This window comes from Trichechus manatus, unplaced genomic scaffold (genome assembly GCF_000243295.1).
Source record: "Trichechus manatus latirostris isolate Lorelei unplaced genomic scaffold, TriManLat1.0 scaffold00209, whole genome shotgun sequence".
Classification (NCBI taxonomy): Eukaryota; Metazoa; Chordata; class Mammalia; order Sirenia; family Trichechidae; genus Trichechus; species Trichechus manatus.
In genome coordinates, this window is record NW_004444145.1 from 318,851 (window position 1) to 340,617 (window position 21,767).

At 39.0% G+C, this 21,767-nt stretch overlaps 1 protein-coding gene and 3 non-coding genes across 8 annotated transcripts; all 4 read right to left on the reverse strand.

Moving 5' to 3' along the window:
* Nucleotides 1–1,129: 1,129 nt before the first annotated feature.
* Nucleotides 1,130–20,123, reverse strand: KANSL2 (KAT8 regulatory NSL complex subunit 2). 5 transcript variants are annotated; one of them, XM_023742365.1, is made up of 10 exons: nucleotides 20,077–20,123; nucleotides 19,227–19,485; nucleotides 18,268–18,446; nucleotides 17,099–17,213; nucleotides 14,740–14,903; nucleotides 14,194–14,360; nucleotides 13,432–13,528; nucleotides 8,905–9,158; nucleotides 2,674–2,793; nucleotides 1,130–1,889 (listed from the first exon to the last, which is right to left on the reverse strand). In XM_023742365.1, exons 2-10 carry the CDS (start codon nucleotides 19,475–19,477, stop codon nucleotides 1,758–1,760), a joined length of 1,479 nt encoding a protein of 492 aa, XP_023598133.1. In that variant the 5' UTR covers nucleotides 19,478–19,485; nucleotides 20,077–20,123; the 3' UTR covers nucleotides 1,130–1,757. The 5 variants fall into 5 exon arrangements, with proteins under 5 accessions (XP_023598133.1, XP_023598132.1, XP_023598131.1 ...); XM_023742364.1 differs by lacking the exon at nucleotides 20,077–20,123 and adding an exon at nucleotides 19,757–20,063; XM_023742363.1 differs by lacking the exon at nucleotides 20,077–20,123 and adding an exon at nucleotides 19,686–20,063.
* Nucleotides 2,101–2,237, reverse strand: LOC111822779 (small nucleolar RNA SNORA2/SNORA34 family). The gene has a single exon (XR_002825886.1). It is a non-coding gene; the product is annotated as a small nucleolar RNA SNORA2/SNORA34 family (small nucleolar RNA).
* On the reverse strand, nucleotides 4,690–4,824 carry LOC111822778 (small nucleolar RNA SNORA2/SNORA34 family). Its single transcript, XR_002825885.1, has one exon. It is a non-coding gene; the product is annotated as a small nucleolar RNA SNORA2/SNORA34 family (small nucleolar RNA).
* Nucleotides 13,188–13,324, reverse strand: LOC111822777 (small nucleolar RNA SNORA2/SNORA34 family). The gene has a single exon (XR_002825884.1). It is a non-coding gene; the product is annotated as a small nucleolar RNA SNORA2/SNORA34 family (small nucleolar RNA).
* Nucleotides 20,124–21,767: the final 1,644 nt, after the last annotated feature.

Consider the following 21,767-nt stretch of genomic DNA (forward strand, 5'->3'; position numbering starts at 1 on the left):
ATCACAAACCCAACACCTGCAGGAGCAAGGAATGTAACATAAATGAGTAATGTAGGCAGGTTCCCACTTACCAACACCAGTCTAGATACTGTCCCTCCAACTGTCTAACTTGTCAGCAGGAGACCAACACTGCACCCCCTGATGTGGCACTATTCCTAGGACACCAACTAGCTTCTTGGAAGTTGAGTCAAATACATGAGGACCCCTTCCCCCTAGAAGAGCCAGCAGGACATCCTCACAGGGAGACTTATTCTGGGTATGGGTTTTACCTTTCCTGCCTGCGAGGCCTTAGCTAGTACCAGAGATATGAAATTCCACACAATATAGCACCTGAACAGGGGATTCACTTCACAGCAAAGTAGGGATCCACTAGTCATATCACATACTGTATCATCCAGAAGCACCTGGCTTCAGAAAGCACTGAACCATCTATTAAAGGTACAGTTGAAGCTGGGAAGAAATGCTTTGCAAGAACGGGAAGCCACACTTCAGGGCATAGTATACGCACTAAATCGAAGACTTCTATATAGCCCTGTGTTGCATTGGGAAGATCATATGGATCCAGGAACAAAGGAGTACAAGCAGCAGCCCTCCTTATCACTCCCAAAGACCCTCTGAAGTATTTTGTGCTACTCAACCTCACTTTAGGCTCTGCAGGATTAGAGGGCCTGGTCCTCAAAGGAAGCGCACTCTTGCCAAGGTATGATAGCAAGGAGCCAGCTGAACTACAACTTCAGCATCAAGATGATTGATGGTAACAATTTATTCCTACCTCTGTGTTTCAGCATCAGGCCCAATTTCTTTGAATGTTTTATGTATTATCCTACCCCTAGAGAATTCTGAGATGACAACCGGACATTAATTGTAGACTGGATTTGAGGAGTAACAGAAAGGAAGGTTAAAAGAGGGAAGATACTTGGAACTGGTAGTCTTTAATGGAAGTCCCACCCTTCTCATTTACTGGAAGGTTTTTACCTTAACCTTCAAACCAAAACCAAAATAAGTTACCAAAAATGTATTTACTTCTTGGAGTGTATCTATCCTGTTTTCCATCAGAAACAGCTAGTCCCTAAGACCAAAAAAAATGAGACACTCAAATACAAACAAAACACGCATTCAATTCAGATGATTATTTTACATTTTCATATTTTCTTTAACATTTAATAGAAACAATATACAATAGATTTTACTGTATCTTACATAAGATAGCCACTATAGAAATTTACATAGGTTAGAAGCAAAAAGATGATTAAGGGGGTCCTATGGGCTACTTTCTCAGAGGACATGGGTCAGAGTTCAATGAGAGAAGGGGGTTCAAACTACCCAATTAGGTGACAGGTGAGGAAAGGCAAAAAAAACCGCAGGCTGTTGGATAATTAGACACTGGGTCCATCAATATTCCAGGGCACCACTCATACAGACAGCTCCCACCTAATCACCTATATGGATTCCTGTCCAAGACTTTGAATCCCATTACAAAGATGTCCCTCGGGCCCAGCCCCAAATACTTAACTCAATGCCAGCAGCTTCAAGAGGGATCACCTCTCTCTCCCTGGCCCAGAGTAGGAAGAACCCCAAAACTTTCAGACACTATTCGTCCATTCCCCCAAAATCTGGTTTGACTGTAATACTCAATAACCCAGAAGAAAAACAAAGTAGTCTGGGTTGCCCCTGTTTAGTGAGAGATGGTCAGAAACACTTATTTGGAAAATGGGGAATTTAAATCCTCCAAAGTCAATGGTTCCCAAAACAAACTATCAACTGATAGATGTGGGTTCTGCTTCCCCATTTGCAGTAGCCACTCCACTCTGAGGCAATGGTGCAGAGGCTTTCTCAGAATTTCGAGATCCCTGTGACCTGCATCCATCTACATTCATCTGTATCTGGCCCTGTTAAAATAAATAAAGGTACTTAGTTACAAATTCATTCATTATGATTTGAAGCATGAAACTAACTCATCAATGCCCATTTATGTTGGCACCAAGACAGCAGAAATAAAATAATTCTGGGCAATTGCCCTATATTTAGTTATCCCTGTCCCTTAGGGTCAGAACCCATTACTTGTAGCATTCCTGAGGCTCTCCCAATGGGAGAGCTGTCAGCTGTTTCTTCCAAATGAAATGGCCATTCTCTGCTGAAGTTCCACAACAGCCAAAAGACCATAGGAAGATAGTTCTTTGGGCCTCTGCTTGAAACCAACAGCTAATACATAACTGCTGGTCTTCAGTTAGGGCCTGCCACTGGTATCCTACCCAAGGCTCAAATAAAGAAGCCAAATCACATTACTTGCCCTTATTCTACAAGGGAAACAATTCCATTGCTGAACTCCCCCTTAAAAGAAACAATTTACCCAAATTCCTTGCCTCAACTTTTTCTAGTTAAATAAATAAATTCTGTACTGTTCTCTGAGATACGGGGGCCAGAGGCAATGAGGTGTTCTAAGGGCCCATCTGGAGAACTGAAGAAACAAGGGCATTCAGGAGCAGAAAAAATGCATTTTTTTAAGTACCTTCCTTACATGGTATCACTGAGCGAAAGCCATCTGGGGCATCTTTACACTCTACTTGTGATGACACCCTCACTCCCTGAGAGTTCAGTTTAGCCAGCAGGGAGCCCTCTGCCTGGCTGGGTCACTACAAGAGGGAAGCCTGGCTAGGGTTGTTCTTCACTTGCCAATATATCCACTGGGCCTTCAGCAATTTCCTTGATTGAATGATCTTCAAGGGTTAGTGAAGGATCAAAAAGCAAGGGTGAAGGAGGGCACTGCATTCCATCACCCACAACATCCAAGTCCTAGGAAAAGAAAGAGAAAAGCCTATCAGCGATACCAAAGGAACCAATAAGCTAAAGATGGAATACTTTTCAGGAAATCTCAAAGCACTTCTCCCATTCTCCACCCTTCCCTCCTCTTGCCATCCTTTAATCCAAAAAAAAAAAGATTTTCCCACCATGTCCAACAAACAGAACAAAATCCAAAAGCACTGAGAATTTTGCTGCCAAGTATAAAGCACACCACACACCACTATAATGGCTTTTCAAAAGAATATACTCCCTCCAAGGCTAACTGTAGTCAACCTCTGGATTCTAGTGGAAAGAGTAGTTCATCAAAACCTCATTTAAACTATATTTACTTCCTTTCCAAATGAACTAGTAAGTTACAGCACAGATTTTCCTAACCTAGCAAAGACCTCAATTAATGGCCAAATGGAAGAAGCAGCAGGATTAACTTCTAATTTAAAAAATCAAGACCCAACACTTCTAACTTGCAGTACTGCTCTAGGTGACTCTAATATGGACAATCAGCACAACTGCAAATTTTAGGAAATGAAAACATTGCTTAAAAATACTGGGCAACATAGACACATCCAAACTCCCTGAGGGACTGAACTGCTGGGCGGAGGGCTGTGGGGACCATGGTCTCGGGGAACATCTAGCTCAACTGGCATAACACAGCTTATAAAGACAATGTTCTACATTCTACCTTGGTGAGTAGTGTCTGGGCTCTTAAAAGCCTGTCAGCGGCCATCTAAGATACTCCACTGGTCTCATCCCTTCGGGAGCAAGGGAGAATGAAGAGAACAGGATACAAGGAAAAGATTAGTCTGAAGGGCTAATTGTCCACAGCTACCAAGGCCTCCACCAGACTGAGTCCAGTACAGCTAGATGGTGCCCAGCTACCACCACTGACTGCTCTGACCAGGATCACAACAGAGGGTTCTGGACGGAGCTGGAAAAGGATGTAGAACATAATTCTAACTCACAAAAAAAAAAACCAGATTTACTGGACTAAAGGAGACTGGAGAAACCTCGGGAGTATGGCCCCCAGACACTCTTTTAGCTCAGTGGTGAAGTTATCTCCAAGGTTCACCGTTCAGCCTGGGAGTGGACAGCCCCGTAAAACCAAGCGAGACTAACGAAGTACAGTAGTCCACTGACGAGGGCCAGAAGGCAGAACGGGACAAGGAAGCTGGTGATAGGGAACCCAAGGTTGGGTAAGGATACTGTTGATGTATTGTGAGATTGTTAACCATTGTCATAGGGCAACATTTGTAGTAACTGTTAAATGAGAAACTATTTTGTTCCGTAAGCCTTCATCTTAAGTGAGAATAACAGCACAATTGGAAGAGCATAGTCAATGTCACCGAACTATGCATGCAGAAATTTCTGAAATGGTTATCTTTGGCTATGTGTATTTTCACCAAAAAAAAAAAGGCTGAGAAGTTAGAGGGTTGACATGTTGTGGGGTTGTTAACCAATGTCATAAAACAGTATGTGTACTACTGTTTCATGAGAAACTATTTGTTCTGGAACCCTTCACCTGAAGTACAATTAAAAAAAAAAAAAATACTGGGCAATACGAGACTGCTTAATTAATGCCCTAACAGCCACAAAGCAAGCAAGGACAGAGAGAAAGGTAGGGAGGACAGAAAACTCAAAGTTCCTCTGAATGGGTAGAAAACAGAAAATACTATTTTGGGTAAATCTCTATCACCACAGAGTAAGTCTCTGATTCTTCAACCTAAAGTAGTCCAATTGCTCTATATATTAAAGAAAAAGAAAAAAAAAATGACGGGAGAGAGGGTATGAGAGAACTCTATACTTTCTACTCGATTTTTCTGTAAACTTAAAACTGTTCTAAAAAATAACGTCTACTAATTAAAAAAAAAAAAGACATTATATTTCTACAGAGTATGTTTCTTCCAACTGAACTGGCCATTCCCCATTGTGGTAATGAATAGCCAAAAGACCACAGGAAGACAATGCTCTTGGCTCCTGTTTGAAACCAACTGCTACAGCAAACCACTGGTCTTGATTCAGGGCCTAAGACACAGCAAAAAGCTCAGACAAAGCACAACAAACTAAGTTTTATGCCACTGCTTTCCAAGAGCCTGATGCTAAACTCTCCCAAGAGTTAAAAACACCCAACATTATGCACTCCCCTGAGCCCACTCCACTTTATAGAGGTTGTTTCCAGTAATCTAACTTCACATGAAGCTTAGTTCTATGCTCTTTAAGAGTCTGCTATCCTTTCTCTCTTTTTGGTGTCCTAATCACCAAAAATTGAGAACCACATCTTCACAATAATTAAAGAATATGATTAAACAACTTACTAGATTTAAAGTAGTTCAATTTAAGCAGAAATGTCCTTCTCAGATATGTTTGAAAACTTTTGTACTATCCACAAAAACCAGTGTTACCTCACAGGGAAGATTCTGAAATCTATTTTCTGCAGTTTTTTTACTACACACAACTATCGTATCAATAACTGGAACTTAAAAGAAACCATTTAATAAGCAGTGACACAAAAGAGATCCAAATCTTAAGATGACAATGGAGGGAATGTTTTCAAAGGAAAACAGAACTGAAAAGGCTTTCTCACATGCAGTGTTGTCTGTTACAAAAATTAAAATTTGGGAAAGGAATCTAAAGTAAGAGAAGAAAAGATAAGCAAAAATGTCTATCCTAACAGGAATGACTGGAAGCTGAAGTATGAGGACACAGAATTTAGGTTTGTTATTATCTCAAAAACAAAATTCATCAGGGAAGGGAGGGGAAGACAGACATAATCAAGTACTAGAATTAAGGTATTAAAAGTTGCTATTTGCCAGACTCCTGGGATTGAAGCACAGAAAACTAGCAAAAGTAATATCCAGAATAAAGGCTGAAATCTTTCCTAACCATGTTAACATCTGATACTTGGTCTAGCCACAAGCAGAGTTACCAGAAGTTATCGTACTAACAAGTTGCAGAATGACAACTAAGGCAGAATGTAGGTAATGAGTTAATTTTTAGCTTGGTGAAGTTTATATAATTTAGAAAGATTTTTTTCCAGCAAAATTTTGCTGGTAAATATACCCAGAATTTATGTGGACAAAAACTCATTTCTAAAACTGGATTTTGTTTTGGTACTTTTTGCAGAATTTTTACCCCCCCTAAAGATTAAGGGAAGAATAAAACTTACTTTTTAAGATTAATGTGCTTAACAAAAGTATGTTAATACAAACATAACAGATGCTCAACTACAAATAGCTGGTTGTTTTTCATTTTTAAACCTCTTAACAACAAAGGTTCATCTTAAAACATTATCAGATTCTCAAATAAGGTTATTTTTCATGACATTCTTTGAAAAATTAATGCGACAAATTAACAAATCTGATGATGTATTTTCAAATTTTTTTATTATTACTTACATGTCAAGAAACAGCCTATGATCACATCTCATAATCTAGTATTTTCACTCATTCTCCAAAGAGGCAAGTAACCGTATGTAATCCTCGAACATACTGTAAACAGTCATATTTTTTTAAATCTAGATTATCAAAGGTTTGTGAAAATACCACTTAAAAACTAACAGTAAAACATGGAAAAACTTTGTGTACCAAGCAGTCAAAAACGTAAGCAAAAGGGTTTGAAAAGTAAAAAATTCGAAACAGAAATTGTTCTAGAAATTAATAATTAGATGAATAAAGGTTAATGACCTAGACTGTGTGCATATACAGGTTGCAAAATACGTGTGCTAGTTTTAGTTTATACACATGTACGTTAATATTTTAAGAGAATTTAGTGATGTAACATTTATTAGGTTATTAGATCCTATAAAGGTGCTCATGTTACGAAGTTTTAAAAAAAAGACAGCACCCCTCTGGGTTTTCTTCAAGTATTAGATGAAGGAAGTGAACAAAAACCTGTCCTTATCAATCTAGGACTATCCACTTACGGTCTTCAACATAACCTCACTGGAAAAGTTTGGGAGGTACTGGGATATATAATCGCTAACGTCTCTTTCTAGTTCTCAGTCTATGAATCTATGCAAAATAAACTGTCTAAAAGCAATTATAATCAGGATAATAAAAAGTTATGTTATTATAAATGAAGTAATTAAAATCGAGTCTCCTAAGTCTATAGACAGTTTATAGCCAAGAGAAAAGAATTATTAAAAAAAAAAAATGGAATCAGGTTTCCCAAAAAAATTACTGGCCTAGTTTATCTCTTTTCATAAGAGAGACCCTTTGGGACACCCAAACCTTGCTTCTACTCTTAGCAAACAATCTTGCAACTTAAACTGATTTTTCCATTTAGATCTGATCTTTTACTTAAATACGTTATGATTATATGCAAGACACCTTTATTATTAAACTTTGAAAATTCATCTTCAAAATAAATAAGGAAGACCTTTATCCAGAGGGTTAAAGATTAAGCAAGGTTCTAAAATAAAGATGGAATGTCAATTGATCCCTAAAATCAAATACTAGCTTAGTGCTAATTAGGAAAACAAATGAAATTAGAGATGGGTTTATGTGGCTGAGACCAATCAAGGTACAAGCTGAAAAAGATAAGAGTGGTGTGCACACTTAGAAGGCCGTAAAAGCAAACACTCTTGAGGGGGTCAGTGCTGTTCTAGTCAGTTCAAAGTAGAATCTGTAATAACACATTAAAAGTAAAAACAGTAGTCAGAGCTAAGTTTAGAGTCATTTCTTGGGGCACACATTAATCTAAAAATGACAACCTTACTATAAGGTCAAAACACAAGTATAGAAATCAGAATTCTTTTATATTATTAAGATTGTAATGAATGACTTACCTATGGATGGGTACCAAAGTTTCAGCCACACCAAATCCAACCATCACTGTGACATTCCAATTTCCCTTAATTATCCCTTATCACTCTCTCAGAAAAACTTCTGCAAATCTAAACAATGTGGTTTTAGAAGTGTCAAGATGGACAGAACAGACAGATGACTTTTGCTTTTTTGTCTGAATGAAAACAGTGATTTAAAAATAAGTCCTTTCCTAGGTATATACCCAAGAGAACTGAAAACATGTCCACACGAAAACCTGTACAGGAACGTTCACAACAGCATTATTCATCATGGCCAAAGAGTGTAAACAACCAAATGTCCATCAAGTGAGGAATGGATAAACAAAATGTGGTATATCCATAACATGGAATACTTATTCAGCCATAAAACCAAATGAGGTACTGATACATCTTACAACATGGGTGGACCTTGAAAACACTTATCTTAAACAAAAGAAGGCAGACACAGGTGGTCACATATTATGACTGCATTTACATGTAATGTTTAGAATAAACAAATCTACAGAGACAGAATATAGATTAGTGTTTTCCAAGGACTGGGAAAAAGGAGAATGGGCAGTGTTACGGATTAAACTGTGTCCCCCCAAAAAATATGTGTTGTAAATCCTCACCTCTATGCCTGTGGTTATAATCCCATTTGGGAATGGGTTGTCTTTGTTATGATAATGAAACAGGATTAGTGCAGGGTGTGTCTTGAATCACTCTCTTTTGAGATATAAAAGAGATTAAACAAGCAGTCAAGCCACATGAAGATCACCCAGGAGCAAAGCTCAGAAGAGACAAGGACCCTCCTCCAGAGTCAACAAGAGAAAGCCTTCTCCTGGAACCAGCACCCTGAATTCGGACTTGTGGCCTCCTAAACTGTGAGAAAATACTGTTTGCTAAAGCGACCCATTTGTGGTATTTGTTACAGCAGCACTAAATAACTAAGACAGGGAGTGACTGGTAATGGGTTGCTGGGTTTCTTTTTTTGGGGGGATGAAAAAGTTCTAAAATTTAATAGTGGTGATGGTTACATAATTCTCTGAATGTATTTAAAAAAAAACAAACACTGAGTGAAATTCATGATATGTGAATCATATCTCAATAAAACAAACTATGCAGGGGAAAAAAAGTATGGAAAATCAGGTAGGGATTTACACAATCTCTCAATCAATATGCTCAACATACACATACAACCACATGTATATTATTTTAAAAACTCTGTTATCAGCTCTCCTGACCACAAAGACTAACCTTTTCTCATCATTAATAAATAAGGCCTTGTCTCAAGGGCTAACCAGAGCAGAGCTTCTCTAACTTACATCACTGAACTCCAGAGGTAAACTCTCAGTCGGCTGAAGCTCAGCAGCACTCAAGTACAGATCCATGGGGCCGGCTTCCAGATCGTCTGGCACAGATAGTACCTGCTCAGGCTTATACATCTGAGGAGGCAACTGGAAATGCAGTGGGCAGCAGGGATCCTCAGAGAGGCTTACAGGAACTGCTTTGTTGCAGGGTACCTCCTCAGACCCCTGGCAGCATTTGAAGAGAACCTGATTTGTATCTTGACAAATATCTGTAGAAAAATGGTCAAGGGAAATAAAACGGGATCTAGCCAAGGTACAAAATACAAAAAGCGATATACTCAAAATTGTCTGCCATGTAAAATTCAAGATCTGGACTAAGCAAAATAATTAGTTACACTTGATACAGAAAACCAAATGCAGTTAGCAATTTAAGTTACTTCTCAAAATAAGTGTCACTTACTAGCACCTAATCCTAGCTCTATCAGAAATCTAATGTAAGTCCTGTAACCTGTTTCTGAATCCCAGTCATTTAAACTTAAGACACTAATCTTGTTCTCCCTTATGAGGGTGAAGTACAGAAAAACTTCTGTAAATACAGTACTAAGCAAGTACCAATAACATTCCTAGAAAGCTACCCCTATTAATATGTCATGGCAAATGTAAATGGCTCACAGAGGTCCCTACCAACCCCTTCCAAGAGGTAAGAAATACAATGTTGTTTCAACTGTTAAGGAGACTGGCAGCCAAAGTTTTAAAACTTCTTGGACCCTGTTTCCAAAGATATAATTCCATGATAACTTCATTTAAAGCAGCAGGCATCTGGGGAAAACAAAAGCTCTAGTAACAGTCACCAAGCATATCCTGTGGAGTCCCTGGGTGGTACAAGTGGCTAACTCACTCAGCTGCTAACCAGAAGGTTGAGTCTAGCCAGAGGCACCTCGAAGGAAAGTCCTGGTGGTCTACTTCCGAAAAATCAGCCACTGAATACCCTATGGAGCAGTTCTACTCTGACATACGGGGTGTCACCCTGAGTCAGAATCGACTTAATGGCAACTGGTTTATCATATCCTGACAGGAAATAAAAATTTCCCTTTTTTTTTTTTGAGGGTAGGCGCAGGGGGAGCTCTGTTATCATCCAAAAGAGAAAAGGAAGATAATTAATTTTCCTCATGAGGGCCCATGGAAAGAAGTACTCCAGGAACACTCCAGGAGCTCTATAACAACTTCTATTAAGGGTAGAAGCCGAGAAGGGCTATATTTCCGAGTTGTCAAAGAAACTCTGTAGAATGAATCAAAGTTGAAATCATGATTAGATAAAATAACAAAATTCCAGTTCAAATTATTCTACAAAATACATTTACTAAGGAGTCCCCATTTCTTGAAATACTAACTACATGGTTATTTCCCATGGATTAACAAATGAGTGTCATTTTAAATTTGGGCTTATTTTTAAATCAGAAAGCACAATTTTCTATAACTGTACCCAAGATTATAGAATCACAGGTTATTTTTATCCCAAAAATTTTAATGCAATTTTTAAAAATAAAAAAATCTAACGCACATAATTTCTTAAACTAAATAAAACTTCTTGAGTAAAGTCATATTTTTCAATCCACACTTGGGAATGGCCAGATTTGAAAGCAGGGTTTCAATAGGGCTTCTAAATGGTTCCTTTGTTCTGGCTGAACCCCTGCTGAGAATTTGCATTCCTACCAGTTCCCAGGAAGTTATACATTAAGAATCACCTGGAAATCTTGTTAAAATGTAGATTCTGATTCAGTATATCTGGGGATAGAAATGCAAATTCTCATCAGAGAACCTGTTAGAAACACAAATTCTCAGCAGGGTTCAAACACCTGTTTCACGATCTTAGCACTACCAACACTTTATGTCAAGTACTTCTTTTTATGGGGAGTTGTACTGGCATCTTTAGGATGTTTAGCAGCATTCCTGGCCTCTATCTACTGGATGCAGAAGTACCCCCTCTCCCAGTTATGACAGCCAAAAATGTCTCCAGACATTGTGAAATGTCCCCTGGGATCCCAGGTGGAACTACTATTCTAAAAGGAACAGTAGATAGTGCAAAGTAAACAAATAGTTGTTGAATGATCAAATGAACAAATATACGAATCTAACAGCATCAATCTGACTTGCAGGAATAATAAACGTAAAATCTAAGCAGTCTCCAGTGTACTTAACAAGCCCAATCTTAAATTATTAATATTTAAAATGTTAATCTATTCAATTAAATATTTCAGCCAGAACTTTTTTATGGAATTCTAAAGGGCTTTCACAAAAGTCTCTTATTTAATACCAAAATATCCAGGAAGAACCCTCCCCACCCCCACCCTCCTCCACCCCCTTTCCTTTCAGATGGGACAACAGAAACAAAGAGAAAGGGAATGGTTGACCTACAACTAGAGTCTGGGTCCTTCACTTTCAGTCCAGTGCTGTCTCCATTAGACCAGAGTAAAGAGTTAACAGGTCACCAATGGCAGGCGCATCTTTCTCTGGGGTAAGGACTTAAGGAAGGGTAAGTGACTTAGGCAACTATGGAGTGAAAAGGAAAAGAGCACAAAAACAAATACTTTCCTCCTCTTTTCAAATACATTTCATTTCCAACTTTGCTTTTTAAAATATCAACATCCTAATGAAAACCTATTTAAGTACAGTATTACAAGAAATGTATAAAATACTCCTTAATATCTGTAAGTTTATCTATAACTTGGGGGGGGCGGTTCTTATAAAAGTAATTCAAGCTCATTAAAGAAAATCTGAAAAGTTTAAAGCAGAGGGGGGAAAAAAAAACAAAACCCATTGCTTTTGAGTCGATTCTGACTCACAGCCACTCTATAGGACAGAGTAGAACTCCCCCACAGGGTCTCCAAGGAGCGCCTGGTGGATTCAAACTGCTGACCTTTTGGTTAGCAGCCGTAGCTCTTAACCACTACACCACCAGGGTTTCCGAGGGGGGAAAAAGGCATTCATAATCCCACCATCCAAAAGCAATGACATTTCTTCGTTACATTCCTTCCCTCTCAGGCTTTAGTTAGATGCAGTTAAAACAGATTACATCATACGCTACAAAATTCCTATTTTTGTCACTATCAAACTTTTTCCCATGTCATTCACAAATTTTGTTAAGGATAATGCTTAATGCCTGAACATATTCCACATTACGTGTGCCATTCCATACTTCTCTATTGCTCATCTCTGAAAAATTTAAGGCTACCTTCAGTTGGATGAAGTTTTATGTAAAAATATGGATATTTAATTACCTCTTTAAAATGATTCAGAGGTGGAATTACTACCTCAAAGAATACGAATATTGTTAATTTGCTTTCCAAAAAGCTTGTGCCAATTTATAGTTCCAATGAGTGTTTAAGAGGGTCCAATTTCACCATGTCCTAACTTTTGAAATTCACTCATTAAATAATTTATACTCTTATTTTTAAATATTATAGATATTAAACTTATACATAAAAAGTTTTAGTTCCTATTTCATTTGTTTATAGTGAAGATGAACACTTTTCAACTATCAGCCACTTTTATCTTCTTTTAAATGTCCATAGATAGCTCGCCCAATTATGTTTTGAACATTTTATTTTGCACAAGCATTTTATACGTTAAGGATAATAATCCTTTCAGACCTATGCTGCAATTACCAATAAATTAACAAAATGTTTAAAAATAAATTTTCCTGTCAAAAGAACAAAAGAAAATTCTTCTCTTCCTATTAAACAAAATACATTTTACACTTTCCAAATACTTGGTATCACTTGCCAAGCAAATGAAATCCAGCAATTTCTGCTTTTCATATAATGAAGATCATCACATTTCCTCACCAAGTGTCTTTCCTATGAAAGTAACTTTTTCAATCAACGTCCATAATAAAAATGCACTTTTACCATCCAATGAACAATTCAAAACTTTCTGAAACCCAATGGTAAATGTAGTTCTTAATAGACTCAAGAGACACTATGATAGTTCAAAAGTAAATTAATTGAGAAGAGGGGAAAATAGCATCTCATTTTTGGAAACAGGAAGTTTCCAATTTGAACTTTAAAATATTCAAGTCAAGGCCGACCATACAAAGGGACAATACTCAAAGGAGGGTCACAGTTCTGAAGTGTCCTACTGTTGAGTAGAAAACCCTTCCACAGTGATTTTTTTTGTAATTATTAGATTTAACATCATTATAATTCTAATGAACAAGTTAAATCAGGGATTCCTGTATTTTGGAATCCCAGCATTAAGACTACAAATAAATATTACTTCACATCTATCACCAAGGACTCAGATGTTTCTTTCTAATGAATTGACCATTACATTCCCAAAGTTCTGAAATGGCCAACAGACCATAGGAAGACATTTCTTTAGGCTCCTGCTTGAAACCAACAGCTCCATTAAACTGCTGGCCTTGATTCAGGGCCAAAGGAAACTAAAGGCCTTCAATTAAGCAAATAAGCAGAGATTAAGATTCCCACTAGCCCTCACTCTAGCTAGCAAATCAGAGATTGAGTAAGCAGAGTAAAAAGATACGGGTAAGGCAATGTCTGGTCATTGGAAGAGACTGATTGGAACAACGAACATCATCCACAAATGCCAAGCACCTCTGACTGGAACGAGTGGTATGGGCCTAAAATGGAGAAAACAGATAAATCGAAAAATATATATAATCCACGGAAGTACATATAACCAATTACCTATGATGACGATACTCAAAACACCTCTCTATATTGTAAAAGCATGCTACAGCCTAAGGGTTTTCAAACTAATTTGTCTTTTAGTAGCAGAACCCTTATTTAACTTGTAATCTTATGCGGAGCCTCCATAAATATAACAAATAAAAATGGAACTATTCTCACTGAAGCAGGGACCATGCACTTAACAAATTTAAAAAGATCACTTGTTTCCTATCAACTTTATTTTCTAACATTCAATTGCTCCTATTCTTCTATCTATAGTCCCACCTTTTCAAATGAGACTCCCAAACAACTCGGGCAATCTGTGCCTATTTCTAAACTGAAGAATTTCTGAACCACTTAAGTAGAAATCAATTCCAAACGTTCAATTTGCAGATGAGAATGTTGAAGCCCAGTGAAGTTAAGCTATTTGTGCAGGCACAGAGCTGGTAGTGAACTGAAACTAAAACCCGTGTCTCCTGACTTCTAAGTAAGTGCTCTTTTTACTACACCCAGGTCCCATAAGTCAGATTTGAGAGCCAAAACTGGATAACAGTGTTTTGACAAGCACCTTAACTCTGTAAATGTATATAACCTTAGAGATATACACACAAACTACCTGTTGGGCTGCACCATCTGTGGCCAGCATTCTGCGTTCCTTCAGCTGTCTGTGTAGTAAGGCTTCCACTCCATAGCGCTGGCGATACCGCCGGAGACATTTCAGTCGCTTCAAGTTCTCTCGTTCTTTGGCCAAAAGTCCCTCTGGGCCAGTGAGGAGGCTACTACCTGGAGAGTCACAACACTCAAGATGTTATCTGCTAAGCACCCAATCAAAATGCTACTCCAAATTAAGGAGTAAACAAGGAAATCTGTTTATTCCTTGTTAAACAAAAAAAACCCGGACTCCTAGCTACTCTACATGACAGAGCAGAACAGCCCCAGACGGTTTCTAAGAAATGGCTGGTGGATGTGAACTGCCAACCTTTTGATTAGCAGCGAAGCTCTCAACCACTGTGCCACAAGGGCTCCCTTACTCCTTGCTGGCAATTTGAAAAGCAAACCACCACCCCCTCATCCAGGGTACCAAGACAGAAGTAAATCTAACCAATACTAAATTCACAGGCTGGCCCATGACAAGCTTTGTTGGAACTACCACAAAACTTGCCTAGAGCTTCATGTTCCACTTTGCGATTATGTAAGTAACGGCGCTTCTTCTCTTTGAGCAGATGCTGAAGTCGTTTAAACTGATCTATGTACAGAGACTGCAAACGAATTAGCTTCTCACGCATAATTAGGGCCACTTCTTCTGCTGTGTAGACACCAGCATGTCTGGAATAAAACAGAATTCAGCAAACCATAAGAAAAGCACAATAATAAAGCCCAAGCTTTAAGTAGAGAGGTTGGACTTAGTTTGTTATTTAACAAATAGTCAGTGCTAACTGAAACCTTATTAAACAGGAATGCTTTCATAAAGCATTTTACCATTCAAGTTGTTAGTAAAAGGAAATCAAGGATGGATACTAATGTCTGATCTCACAAAACAGTGGAGGTGTATTTGTATTTCATTATATTTCTCAATTATATGCATTGTTAAAAAAGGGTGAAAATGTGGAATATTCGACATTCTCATGAATATATATTCTTTCATTTATTAGTCAGGACAGCTTAAAAGTATTCAATTTAGTAACATGTACCTTAGTATACTTTACTTAAAGCACAAAAGACACCAACAAGAAATGACTACAAACTTCTAAGTATGTTAATTTTTTTTTTTTTTTTTAAATATATTCCTATATTGGAACTAGGAGCCCTGGCGGTGCAATGGTTAATCGTTCGGGTGCTAAATGAAAGGTCGGTGGTTCCAACCCAACCAGTGGCTCCCTGGGAGAAAAGACCTGGCCATCTGCTCCTGTAAAGATTACAGCCTAGAAAACCCTATGGGGCAGAGCAGCTGGGTGACTGGGTGGGTTCGAACAGCCCAGCACTTAACCATTACATCACCAGAGTATACACCTCTTCAAAACACTAAGTTTGGTTATCTAGCACCACAATGGAAAAAAGAATGAATATGCTTTGTGTTATGGTTTGAACTGCATCCTCCTAAAATACCTATGTGTTGGAATTCTAACCCCTATTCCTTTGGATGTAACTGTTTGGAAACAAGGATTCTTTGTTATGTTAATGAGGCCATACCAATGTAAGGTGTGCCCTAAACCTAATCACTTTTGAGTTCTAAAAAGGGCAAATTAGGCAGAAATTTAAAAAAAACCGCTGCTGTCCAGTTGATTCTGACTCACAGCGACCCTACAGGACAGAGCAGAACTGCCCCATAGCGTTTCTCAGGAGTGGTTGGTGGATTCAAACTACCAACCTTCTGGTTAGCAGCCAAACTCAACCACTGCGCCACCAGCAGAGGCTGCTGCCAAGAATCAACAAACGTCCCCGACTATCAACAAGGACGGACAAGACCAACCCTGATTTGGACTTTTAGCATCCAGAACTGTGAAAAAATAAATTTCAGCTCTTTAAAGCTACCCATTCATGGTATTTGTGTTTATATCAGCCCTAGAAAACTAAGACAACTTAGTATTGTTACTAATTGTGAGAATTCTGCTAGCTAATGTCCTTTCAAACTGCTTAGATGGACTTTGCAAATTAGTACTTCCTAAATAGCTGACTATACTGAGGTTACTCAATAGAAACAGGTAAAATTGATCTACTCAGAAAATGCAACCCTAAATGACTCTTACAAAACTCTTACAAATCCAAGGTGTAATGAAAAAACATACATTCCAGGAATGAAAGTCCAATACAGTCAAATCTAGAAATTCATTACTCCTAAAATTACCTAAAATGTCAGTGGCAAATGTTAAAAGGCCAGAGTGAGTAAGCAAAAAAAAAAAAGAGAAAGAAAGTGAGAGACACAAAAATATCTTTGGAGTAGAGATATTTTTATGTTTCTACAACTCCTGAAATGATGACGGATGCAGTGAAGACCTTTACTAAGATACAAGTAGGCTGATTACTCACTTCTGAGTTTCTAAATTGGTTTCTCTTTCTTAGGCAGGAAACCAAAAGAAATTTTTGAATATATTTTTCTTAAGAAATAAAATTCCACAAACACCCAAGGAATATTACAAAATAGTGATTATTCAAGTACAGTAACCTCACTATTTCGAGGTTTAGGCCAAACACCTAGTTACATCCTTGTTTTCTCTCCCCTAACTGGTCTGAGCCTTTCTCAACCCTCACCCTACTCCCAAGTCCAAGAAATTTCCCCACTCTTTCTCATGTGAAATTTGATACTCAAAGAAATTTTCCCGAATTTTAAGCTTCTAAAATAATCAAATCCTGCCCTGAATCAAGATGGTGACAAACCATGACACTTTAATATACAGAAACCTGTTACTGCTCACAAATAGCTATCTTCAACCATCCTAGGTTATTAATCTATTAACAACATGCAGTACTATATTTCACATACTAACTACGTGAAAAAAGCCACATGTGGAGATGCAACTTACTTGAGGGGATCTTCCTGATCACTGTCTATACTATCAGCTTCACTGTCAGGGTCACCTCTCCATGTCTGATCCACAGTAATGGGTTCCTGCTCCCCATCACTCCAGCTGTCTTCATCTGAGGCAACGAAGGGAGAAGAGCCATTAAGACTTCCCACCTCTGTAACTCCATCACACAAAACTAGATTATTTTACATAACCCAAAATCTAAAATTAAAAAAAAAAAAAAAAAACAGTACAGAGGCACTGGCTAATAAAAATAGTTTTATAAAATATATAAACCAGTTAAAATTAGGTAAGATTATAAATGAGTTAACCATGCCCGCTCTACAGGCTAGAAAACCAACTCCAAAGTATTCCTGTTTCCTGAAATTACAAAGTTGCTAAACATAAAAACAGCAACAAAGGAAAAGGAAAAAGTCATGGTAACTCTAAGCACACACTATTTATTATGGATTTAATTATATCCCTGAAAAACGTGTGTTGTAAATCCTAACCTCTATGCTTGTGGTTATAATCCCATTTAGAAATGGGTTGTCTTTGTTCTGTTAATGAAGCAGGATTAACGTATGGTGCCTTGAGTCAATCTCTTCTAAGATATAAAGAGATTAAACAAAGGAGCAGAGAGAGAAAAAGGGAAAGAGAGATGCCAAGTCACATGAAGATCACCCAGGAGAAACTCAGAAGAGGCAAGGACCTTCCTCTGGAGCTGACAGAAAGAAAGCCTTCCCCTAGAGCCAGTACCCTGAATTTGGACTTCTAGCCTCCTAAACTATGAGAAAATAAATTTGTTTGTTAAAGCCACCCTCTTGTGGTATTTCTGTTGTAGCAGCACTAGATAACTAAGACTTTACTTCAAAAGAACTGGCAAAAACAAAACCCAGTGCCCTCAAGTCAATCCCAACTCACAGTAACCCTATACAACAGAGTAGAAATGCCCCACAGAGTTTCAAAGGAGTGGCTGGTGGATTTGAACTACCAACATTTTTGGTTAGCAGTTGAGCTCTTAACCACTGCACCAACACAGCAATCCTGGAATTCTCACCAATTCCCAATGAATCAACAGTTACATTGTATTATCAAGCGCCAAATATGCTCAAGGAATGTATTAAACCAAAATAAATTCTTTAATATTCTACCTCCTTTTTCATTCTAGGAGAGAAGATCCTTACCCAGAATTCGACTAGCTTCGCTGCGGTTACTTTCTGGAGTCTGAGAACCCAGCTCTGTCTTAGCATATGAGCTCAGCTGGCACAAGAGTGTTTCACCCATAGGCCCTGGGTTAGTCTTCTTCATTTGGGCATGAAGTGCCATGGCATTCCTACGGGCATGTTCAGCACAGAAGGACACCCTAAGGAGATAAAAGATTAAACATTTTATACTCAGACAGGTTCCTTCTTGAAAGGATTCAATAATTTTCACAGTCACTGATCTTCAAATCATCTTTAGAAAATTAAAACGAGTATTAGATTTTTAAAAAGGCCAATGAGTCAGAAGAATTTAACTTGCCCCAAGGTCAATCAATTTTGTGTTACTAAAGAGAAATGCAGGTAGCATAATCCAACGCTCTATCCATCTGTACCCATTCCAACCATAAAAATGCTGACATCACCTCAGAACAAATCAAAGAGATCCACTCTCATTTTTCAAAATCGGTTCTGAAAGGCCACCTATATTTTACTTTAGTATCAATACATTATAGATAAAATTTACGACGATTTTATAACTAGAAGATACAGCGAAATCTAGTGAAAATTTGTTTTTGAGGTCACGGATACCTTTCTGCATATGATGAATGCTGCGAAAACTCTCCCAGAAAAAAGCACACATACACAATTTTCATTGTTTAGCAATGTTCATGGAAGACCAAGAGTCATAGACCCAAAGGTTAATAATAACCTAAAATATTCCTTCTGTTACAGATAAGGAAAAAGATACAAAGGAATGAACTTGACCCATCCAAGGTTACTTGGAGAGAACCCAGGTTTCCTTACAGTTTTCTCAATTTTTATTTTTTCCAATTTTCTATTTATTTTCCAATACGTCCATAACTTCAAGCCCACAGCACACTACATCTCCCTCACATTTTAAAACTTAAGCCACAAACGACATATAATCTATACATATATACCCATCTTTCTTCTCAGGCTTTGGGGCAGCACTGGGACATCTTTTTCCATTCTTCGTCGATATATAACTACACTGCTTGAAAGGTGCATTCTTGTCTTCAAGGATATGCTTAATGCAAAATTCCTGTCCCTCCAGACGAGGCTGAGAGCATGGGCGATGAGTGAATGAACAAGACAGGGGCTCCTGAGACCTAGGCACTGGAGTGATCCTCCCCCGATTGGTTGGCAAGACGTGAATCCGAATCCTGTTCATACCAGAACCTGCAGGGACATACAAAAGATCAAAAAGCCCTTACCATTCCCGAAAATTCCTGCTCCACAATTTGCGGACAGACCGCGAGTAGTTTCTAACGGACAGGAAAAAGTTGGCCTCGGAGGAAAGCAGGGTATTCTCCATAACTCCCCTCTGCCCTCCTTTACTCCCTTCACGCTTTCCTCAGCCATTTGTGAATTTGCCTCACCTCAAGTTCTCCCTCCATAACCACCCCAACCCGGTCCACCACTACGTCGAAAGTATATCAAGGACTCGCACGGATGCAGCACCACGAGGAAGCGCCAGCGCCGACTCCAAGCGGCAACAACGCCGCAGGACCTCGCCCCGCCTCCCTGCACGTCGCCTTTGTTCAGGCCCGCCTCGGAGCTCACGCCTCGGCCCGGCCGGTCCTCAGCGGACCGTGAAAGCGCCATTTTGTCCTAAGGCTCAATGCACCAGAGAATCTGGCTCCTGGGAGCCTACAGGAAGGCGAGAGACTCTGCCGCTGGTTGAGGCAGACTAGCAGCTCCGAGGGAATATAATGGGCGAAGCAGCAGCCTAACTGCAAAAACGCAGATCAAGCACAGCCGCCATTTTACCTCCGCTGCCGCGATGCGCCGCGCCGCTCTACCCCGCCCCCCACCCCTGCCGCGTCAGACTCTTCTGACTCGGCCCCGCTCCTTTCCGGGCCCTAAGCCCTGACTGGCTGTGGCTCCTAAGAAGCTGTGTCACCATTGGCCGAGACCAGCTACCTATCACGTCTGAGGGGGCGGAGCGCTGAGAAAATGAGCGGCTAGGACGGCTGGGACGAACTGTCAGCAACTCCGCCCTGAGGGTAGTGACCCCAGAAGGTGGGATGCGGCGCTCGTCGGCGGATGTGGATGTATTTCCGGCTCGTGGCGTAGCGTTGTTTCAGATCGCATGTGGCTCGTCTCCATGTCGTTGGAGACTGCTGCTGCTTCACCACTGTTACACAGCGGGAATAAAATCAGACATGCAGAGGCTAGAGGATCACTGTACGTTTGACGCTTACAGGAAAAGACTTTAGTTTTCTTTTGTGAGTGGTTCAGTACGTTTACTGAACATCTATTTGGTGTAGAGCACGCAGAGAACCATTTTGTGAGTGTTTACTATGAGTCTGGGAAATTACATGTACAAACCCTTGCCCTTTAATGTTACGTAAATTTTTGTTGTATAAATTTGCCCTCACTTTGAAACCATTGAACCAGTCCCTACTCGCAGCAAGTTCTTCGTTCAGACACCGTCACTTGCTGCACAAGCAGCTTGTTGAAAAGGCTTCGAGTCTTTTCTTGCACTGAAGTAAGGCTAAATAACCGTATGTACCTGTTTAGATTTACCTACAAATTTGACTTAAAGACTTAAGACAAACTAATCTGGTTCATAACTCAGGAACTGGCTGTAAAGTGCATTGGACTGAGAATAAGGAAATAGGAGTTCTGATTTAGGCTCTGCTTCTCATAACGTGTGCCCTTGATGCTCTAAAAAAAGAGGTTGCATTACAATTCCGTGCTGAATAATGAAGATAATAATATAGAAATGACTAACAACCCCAGTTTTCATCATCCTGTAAGGATTTATAGTTAACAGTATCACTTCTGCCATTTCCAACACTCTTGTAGAAATAATCCAATGCTTTCTCCCTCATAACCTTTCTAGACCATTTTTGCCTCCCAACCTTCCCAGGATCCCTTATCTGATGACTTTAAGGAAGATATTTTATCCACGACCAATGAGCAGGTGAGCATGTTTCACAGTGGAGGTGAGCATAGAGAATCTACATCGTTCAAAAACAGCTGTCAGTTTAGAGCACAAGAAGTGACTGAAATAAAAAGGCAAGAAGGGGAGCTGTTCCCAGAGACTATGGCAGCCCTAGAGGAAGGCCCTTTCCTGAGATTGATTCATTCAACAAATATTTAATGAGCATTTAAGTGTCAGGCACTGAGGATACAGTAAAAAACAAGAGAGATAACCCTGCTCTCTTGGAGTGAACATTCTAGAATAGTTTGGCATGGTGTATGCAATACAAACATGATAATAATAGCAACTACAGTTTACATACACAAGCAAACAAAAAACTCAAAAGGGGTTCAAAGAAGATGTTATGAACATCCTATAACTCAAAACTAGCTGGAGACAGTTTATAGAAAATTTGGCTATCAGAATCTGCAATCAAATGTGGTAATATGAAAAAAAATACTAAGCTAGTGAACAATGTAAAGAGGCACAGGAAGACAGGAACACAACAAGTTTGTTTTTTTTTTTTTTTTTT

Excerpts from the sequence above, each read along its gene's own strand:
- KANSL2 (XM_023742365.1), bottom strand. The coding sequence starts at position 19,477 with ATGAACAGGATTCGGATTCACGTCTTGCCAACCAATCGGGGGAGGATC. Across the intron at positions 14,904-17,098 it reads GATCAGGAAGATCCCCTCAA|ACATGCTGGTGTCTACACAG; the intron begins GTAAGTTGCATC and ends GTTTTATTCCAG. Across the intron at positions 2,794-8,904 it reads TACCTCTGGAGTTCAGTGAT|GACTTGGATGTTGTGGGTGA; the intron begins GTAAGTTAGAGA and ends TTCTTTTCCTAG.